The 7,923-nt window shown below is 40.1% G+C and overlaps 1 protein-coding gene across 1 annotated transcript in view; it reads right to left on the bottom strand.

Moving 5' to 3' along the window:
- DPPA4 (developmental pluripotency associated 4) overlaps positions 1–5,606 on the bottom strand; it is a 7,553-nt gene extending 1,947 nt beyond the window's left edge. Inside the window, exons 1-5 of the mRNA XM_007946576.1 lie at positions 5,411–5,606; positions 3,878–4,032; positions 3,689–3,739; positions 2,451–2,754; positions 1,112–1,307 (exon numbers count right to left, since the gene is read on the bottom strand). Coding sequence (XP_007944767.1) covers positions 1,112–1,307; positions 2,451–2,754; positions 3,689–3,739; positions 3,878–4,032; positions 5,411–5,606 — 902 coding nt within the window. The remainder of the gene's footprint in view (positions 1–1,111; positions 1,308–2,450; positions 2,755–3,688; positions 3,740–3,877; positions 4,033–5,410) is intronic.
- Positions 5,607–7,923: the final 2,317 nt, after the last annotated feature.

Below are 7,923 nucleotides of genomic sequence, written 5' to 3'. Positions count from 1 at the left end.
GGGTTTGAACTGCCAGCCTTCTGGTTAGCAGTCAAGTGCCTTAGCCGCTATGCTACCAGAGCTCCTAATGTTCCTCATATTATAGATGTGGAAATTGAGGCCTAGAAAAGTTAGTGAGCATATGCAAAGGTACTGCGATGGTTGCTAGGAGATACAGAGCTGGGATCCAGGACTGCTTTATTTAGTCCATAGCTGCTGCTCCTTCAATACAGTATTCCCTTCCCCCATATCCCAGATTGTCAACTAAGTTGAAAATTTAAAATACTGTCTGTTTTTATTTACAAGTAGTAATAAACCTGGTATAGTTTATGCAGAGAACATTAAGGATCCCAGTTAAACCCCACAATGCTCAATTTGAGCTAGTTATCCATGTTTTGCATATGTTATATATCTCAAACTAATCCAATTGGTTGGAATAATAATGTTAACTCATAGTGTTTCCACAATAGGCTCGTATTTTTATGCCCATTTTATAAATGGGACAAAGCTTACTTTCCACCATACACAACCATATTCTGTCTCACTGAACTACTTGCAATTTCTGCTTGGCCCAAAGTGCTTTCACAGCCTTGGTTCTGTATTAAAAAAAAAAAAAAAGACTTCATTCATTTCAGTTTAGTCAATTCTTCCCTTGGTTTAAATCTTTCCTTTGAGGTTTCTTCGACCACCCCTCAGAATCAGATTTCAGTACTTTATTTGTAATCTCTCAAGCTTATCGCGTATTCTATTTTAGCACTGGTCATCACATGGTAGCACAGCTGCTTACATGCCAGTCACCCCCATTAGACTGTTGGCTACTTAAATGGATTTTTCTAATAGACATTATTTCTGTAGAATGCATATACTTAGGATATAGTAAACACACAATGTTTCTTTCTCCAGAATTATGTGTCTCAGGTAGAAGCATTAAGCCCTGGCATGTAAATGTTCTTTTTCCCAGAGATAAATTTTCTGGGTAATAATTTCTTCTCTGACAAACTGTGCTTGAAATACTTGGCTAATTAAGATGGACATGAATACTATTTATTCCCAAACTTAAAAAAAAAAATAAATAAATAAAATAATCAGATGCCTACTTAGTATGCAGAAAAGAAAAGCACAGGTTATTTACCTTTGAACACATTTTGGGCACAACATATTGTCTTCCAGGTGTGGAGGTGGGAAATTGCAGGCAGGCAACAGGAAGAGGGCACTCACTCTCCCTGGTTTTTCAGGGACCCAGACTTGTCCAGCGTGAAACTGCAGTTGGACCCAGCCATCCGTGTTTGCAGGGAGACTTCTCCCGTGCACTACACACCACCTGACATCTGGGAAAGAAAGAGAGCTAACTATAAGCATATCAGGACTAACTGCTGATGTTTGAGACTGCCTCATAGCCAATGACCTTTTAATTCTGATTTTTCTTAAGTGCCAGATCCAAGATAGGAAAATCTGGAAGCCTAACTTAACCTCTACTGTATTCCCTTTATAATTAAGTAGGAAAAACAATCCCTCTCACACTTAAGGGAAAAAAAAAATAACATTTGAATAGCTGCAAGTGGACAAATGGTAGATAGGCTACCTAGAGTGGGCGGAGAAGATCTCCAGGCATGGTTCAGGGGTCTCAACTCTTTAATAGTCATTTCATTATTCTAAGCAAATTCTTTAACTTTATTACCTGTAATTCTTAAAATACCAACATATGGAATAAATATTATTAAATAATTTTATAGTGAGGAAGTGGAGACCTGAATTAAGCAATTGTTAATTTTACTCACCTAACACATGTTACAATATCCAGGGGTCAAACCTCATCAGTTGATCTTAAGACCTGTTTTTAATTTAAATTCCTCAAAGAAGGGGAAGGTAATGAAGCTTTACAGATTCCTAGTCCCTACTGATGACATCAATTATTTAGAACGGGTATTCTTAAGGCATGGAAAATCTCTAGAAATTCAAAATCTCGGGTGCTACCCCAGTCCTGTTCTGTTACAATTCATAGAGTTTTTCGAACTATGATGCTGGCAAATAATTCAATATACTATGGAATGTCTGAAGAACTACCTGAGAGGATTTTTATGGAGCAAATTAAGTCTTAGAAGAAATACAACCAGAATGTTCCTGAGAAGTAAGGGTGGTGACTTTGATTCAATTATTTTGGGCAGATCATCAGGAAAGGGCAATAGCTTGGAAAGAGTAATTGCTAGGAAAGGATATCATGTCTGAAAAAGTAGAGGGACAAGAAAAATGAGAGAAACCCTCAATGAGACAATAGCTCGAACAATGGACTAAAACACACCACTATCATGAAGATGGTGCAGGACCCGGTAATATTTTGTGCTGTTATACACAAGGTCACCTTGAGTTGAAGGGGACTCAAGTGCAACTAACAACTATGCTTATAAGAGGATGATAAAAATTAAGTCCAATTTTTCATCTGGACTGGAACTAGCTCTTAGTATCAGGCTTACCACAGTCCTGTTGTGGCAATTCCACCGTGTCCACCTTCCCAGCCCTGCCTGCAATTCTTGTCCAGGAGGCCAACACAGCCTCTTGGGCTGAAGTTGTCACCACAACCGTATTAACTCCATCTAGGGTAGTAGAGTCAAGGGCAGGTGCCCCCTCCTCAGGAGGACAAGCCACTTCAGGAGGATTAGTCTCCTGAGAACACATCTTCTTCTTAGAATTCTTCACAGGTGTTTTCTCCTTAGCCACATTTGATTTTTTTTGTTGTGGTGTTCGGATCCTGGCTTCCTTTGCTGTAGCAGGAATATTCTGCAAACAGAGTATTATTAACTATGTAATTAGTACATTATATTAAATGTATTTATACATTAAATTAGATTATATGCAATATATGGCATATAATATATATGTTGTTATGTGCCATCGACATACATTTTATATATATATATATAAAATATAAATAATATAAATATACTATGTTGTTGGGTGCCATAGTCAATTTCAATTCATAGCAACCCTACATTAACAGAGTGTAACTACCCTACAGGGGTTTTATGGAGCAGATCACCAGATCATTATTCTGCAGAGCCGCTGGGTATGTTCAAATTGCCAACCATTCAGTTAACAGCCAGCACTTAACTGTTTGTGGCACCCCAAAACCCCACTGCCATCAAATCGATTGTGATTCACAGTGTCCATATAAGACACCAATCTTTTGCTAACCACCAATCTTTTGGTTAGCAACAGAAATCTTTAACCACTGCACCACCAGAACTCCCTAGTTCTGCCACCAGGGCTCCCTATATATGAGTATATAAATACATATTTATATTTTATATTAAATATATTATTAAAGTGCTACCACATGTCTGCTCTCATTTTTGTTACTCTTTGCACAGAGTTGATGGAAAGGGTGGAACAGTGTTATTCCCTTTAAGAACTACAGATGGAGGAGAAAGAAGATTTGGGGTCAGCAAATTGCAGCTGCTAAGACAGTTTCTCTGCTCAATTGTCAATGCCAAAAAGAGTAAGTCAGGATATGGACTAAACCATCCATTCTGCTTGTTGTTTGTTTGTTGTTATGTGCCATCGAGTCGGACCCGACTCATAGAGACCCTTCCTTGGGTTTCCGAGGCAGTATCACTACGGAAGTAGATTGCCCCATCTTCCTTCCGAGGAGTGGCTGGTGAGTTTGAACCACCAGCTTTCTGGTTAGCAGTCAAGTTTCCTACAAATTACTCACCTTTTGATTTGGGTAAGCATGTTCACAGAGTCGTTTATATGCATCTAATTTCTAAGACAAGAGAAACATGAGTTAATAATTAAAGTTTATCAGGCCTCAGTTTGGCTTGAAACTATGTAGAGAAAAGTGATTGTAGCATGGTTCCCACACTTCTTCCAAGCAGCATCTTTCTCCCATGCTGGGCCTCACCTGGCCTTTGGTGCTCAGCTTTAATTCGTGGCACCAGGCTCGCAAAATGTCTCGATGAATCAGGTTAATCGCTGGCAGTTTAGAAGGTAATGGAGGAATTGGAACCTTCTTCCGAGGTTTGTCATTGCTTTGTGCATTCTTTTGTGAACGGGAAGCTGAGAAATAATGGGATAAAATTAGTTAAACTTAAATATATTTTAGTTCTCATAATTCAATGAGGGAAATATCATCATCATGGCCACTCTACAGTTAAATTGCTCACCTAAGACCACATAGCCTGTGCAGGGTGAAAAGAAAGAAAAAATTCTCAAAGTTATGACTCGATTCTGCTAAAACCCAGTTTAATGCTCTGCTAGTCATATGCACTTGCTCCCTGAGTCCCTCTACCCACAGAATCTGGATGGTTGTACCAGAAAGTGTCCACCAGATCTTTTGCTTTAATCCCAGGGAATGGTGGAAGACTAACTTGATCTAATAACACTCAGTGGTGTCTTTTTCTTATTCCACAAAACAAATTCCTTATTAAAGTCAAAATAAAAGATGTTTTTGTCTTTATAATCCAGTTTGTCACTGATGTCTTCTTTGTATGGTATAATAAATCCACATTCCAGGCAGCTGAATCTGATCTGGTAGTCAGCACAGTTGATGCCACATACACCACCACTATTACCCATGATTCTACCAACTCAGCCCAGTCTTAACACATTTCCTCAGTGCACATCTTTCTCTAGCTGTTTCAGTTCATCAGTTGTGCCTGCAGCAATGCTGCTGTACCTCACACACAAACTGTCATTGCTAGGGAAGTACTGAACACAACACCTCCTAGTTCCAAATACCCGGGACAGGTGCAACGTGTGACAGTAACAGTCCCTAGGGTTTACCGACTGCACATTCTTTGTCAGGCAAAGAGTAGGTGTTTTTACCCAATTGTTTCATATCAGTAACAACCACCACTCCATCCCACCTCCACTCCCAATTCTGCAAGGTAAAACAGGAAGTGGAGTTTCAGGGATGGAGTTTCAAACTTCAACTGTGTGTCTCTAAATCATTGTAGCACATTTTATGTTTGGATTCTTAACTCCAAGCAGGAAGTGAAGGCAAAAAATACAGTCAGAACCAAAGATATTGTGGAAGTCTGTAGAGAGAAAAGTGTAATTTATAGCAGAGATAACTAAAAGAAGGCTTCAGGGAAGATCGATATAAACTACTTTGAAGGAAGTGTAGGATTTAAAAAAAAGAATTAAAAGCCGACTCATTGCCACTGAGTCAATTCCAATTCAGAGTGACCCTGTAGGACAGAATAGAACTGCCTCATAGGGTTTCCAAGGCTGTAAACCTTTACAGGAGCAGCCTGCCTTATCTTTCTTCTGTGGAGTGCCTGGTGAGTTCTAACCACTGACCTTTTGGTTAACAGCTAGATGCTTTAACCATCTAGCTCCTTTGAAAAGACAGTGTGGGGTGGAAATTTCTTCCCTACTTTATCTAGACTTCTTGAATCTGAGGTGAGACTTGCACTTATGAGCCTTTTTTTACCTTTTCCTTCTTTTACACTTCTTTTTCGTTTGGTCACCTTAGCAGAGGTTTTTGGTAAAGCTGATGTGCTTGGTTCGTTAGCAGCCCACTGTTGTTCTTCAGTTCCTTCTGAAACAGGTTCAAATCTGAGAGTCACATATTCTTCCCCCGGCTTCTCTGAGGAGTTCCACTGGGGAAAGAGATCCTGGTCAGTCATTCCTTTGTGATGTCTGACCCACCACACACACTACCTGCTTTAACATAATTAATGTCTAAAGCAGTAAAAAGACAGTAATTGAAATCCTCTGGCAGTGTGCACTCCTCCTCTGGGATCCTTATTGCCCCCAGTCTCATTTGAAGATGGGGAAGCAGTAATGGGTAAATATTAGGCCACTTTAAAAGTGTGCAAAAACACAGGAAATAGGAATACAAATGGAAAAAAAGTAGAAGAAAGTGAGTCCTTACATCAACCACTACATTCATCATCTTTCGCTTGGACAATTATTCCCCCATTCCCTTATTCACGACCCCTTCCAAATAAATGATTTCCCCATATTATTGTTAGAGGCGGGAGCTCTGGTAGCGCAGTGCCTAAGACACTTGACTGCTAACTAGAAGGCTGGCAGTTCAAACCCACCAGCCACTCCTTGGAAGGAAGATGGGGCAATCTACTTCCATAGTGATACTGCCTCGGAAACCCAAGGAGGGGTTGCTATGAGTCGTGTCTGACTCGACGGCACATGACAAAAACAACATTGTTAGAGGCATGCTATCAAAACTTTACTATCGTTACCATAAAGATGAAGGGACACAGAACCATCTTCAATATAACCTACCAGCTTTTATTGCTCAATCTGGTCTCATCTTACACAACTCTTATGGCTCCAAGTCCCAGCCACATAATTCCTTTCCAAACACTGTTATTTTAGCATGAAAGGACACCTTCCCTCCACCTCTTTACATTCTTAAATCTTATTTAAAGTGGTACTTTATTTGCGAACCCTTTCTAGTCCTTGCAGGGCTGGCAGAACAGTGGTTAAGAGCTCAGTACTAACCAAAAGTTCAGTGGTTTGAACCCACCAACCACTCTGCGGAAGAAAGATATGGCAGTCCGCTTCTGTAAAGATTGTTGTTGTTGTTATTTGCCGTCGAGTCGGACTCAACTCACAGTGACCCCTTCTTGGGTCTCTGAGGCAGTATCACTACGGAAATAGATTGCCCCATCTTCCTTCTGAGGAGTGGCTGGTGGGTTTGACTAACCTTCTGGTTAGCAGTCAAGTGCCTTAGGCACTATGCTACCAGAGCTCCCTCTATAAAGATTACAGCTTTGGAAACCCTATGGGGCAGTTCTTTGTCCTGTAAGGTCACTGAGTGTTTGTTGGAGTTGACCCTATGGAAGGGGTTTTGATCATATATCGGATACTGAATTTGACACATTCCTTTGTGTTCTTTCATTTAATCCTCAGCAATCTTTACATTTCAGATGCAGAAGCTGGGGTGCAGAGGTTACATAACCAAGGGCAGACAGACTGGCTTGTTTGATAAAAATTAAGTCCCGATTTAGTTTTCTCCCAAATCCTATCTTTCTCTCTCTCTCTCTCTCTCTCTCACACACACACACCCAAGATAGACTCAGGGAACAAATTAGCATTTGTATGGCATTTTTGCATCTGTATAGAAGTTTTACCTGAGTATTTGCATTTTGTATTTACATTAACACTTCCACAAAGTACTCACTTTTGGGCTTCCCAAAAGTCTTAAAATTTAGAGTAAAATGGCCCTGTTCTCGAAAATAGGGAAGAAACCCTGAGCTCCCTCAGGTTTCCCTGGCACATTACTTAGTGCTTCTGGAACAAATGACAAAGTTTCTCCACCTTTTAGTTAAAACAGAAGTATGTCTTCCTTGGCCTAAGGACTGTAGGAAGAGGGCAGGAGTTCAAATATAGCACCTCTGGTTCAGTACCTGTGTCTAAGGGAATTTAAGGGGTCATGACCTTTCCCCAATGTCACCTGAAATCTTCCTCTCCTCTTTTCGCCTTTTACCATTTCCTTCCTACCCTAATATCCCAATCTTCTTTCTGACTGGATAAAACTTCTCTTCAGAATTAAAACAGAAACTTCCATTTCTTATTTATCTCCTCACTCCAATATGCAGAGCTGTAATCACACCCAGAGCTTTTATTTATTTTTAAGCAGTAAAGGGGAAGAAATTCTAAGGCAAAATCTTTTCTTCTCAAGAGAAAGATAACATGCACTCAGTGAGAGAATGAAACATAAGAAGAACAAAGATAGACAGAAACAAACCCATCAAAATTATATTTACCTCCTTGCCTTTTGCGTTCTCCATAGTCAGAAAGTTCAGGTTGATAAAAGAAACCCTTACTTCTGAAATGGCCTCTGGCCCAAGATTGCTCTTTTAAAAGTCTCCTCCCACTTCCTACCACCCAAAGGCACTCTTCTTTTTCTCCCACACTTTGGTTCCCTCCCCCTTCTTTTACGAATGCTAAGTTATGTACTTTCCTATTCATGATGTC

Source organism: Orycteropus afer, unplaced genomic scaffold (genome assembly GCF_000298275.1).
Source record: "Orycteropus afer afer isolate SDZICR_OR568_19922 unplaced genomic scaffold, OryAfe1.0 scaffold00166, whole genome shotgun sequence".
Lineage (NCBI taxonomy): Eukaryota > Metazoa > Chordata > Mammalia > Tubulidentata > Orycteropodidae > Orycteropus > Orycteropus afer.
This window is presented reverse-complemented; position numbering and strand designations above follow the sequence as displayed.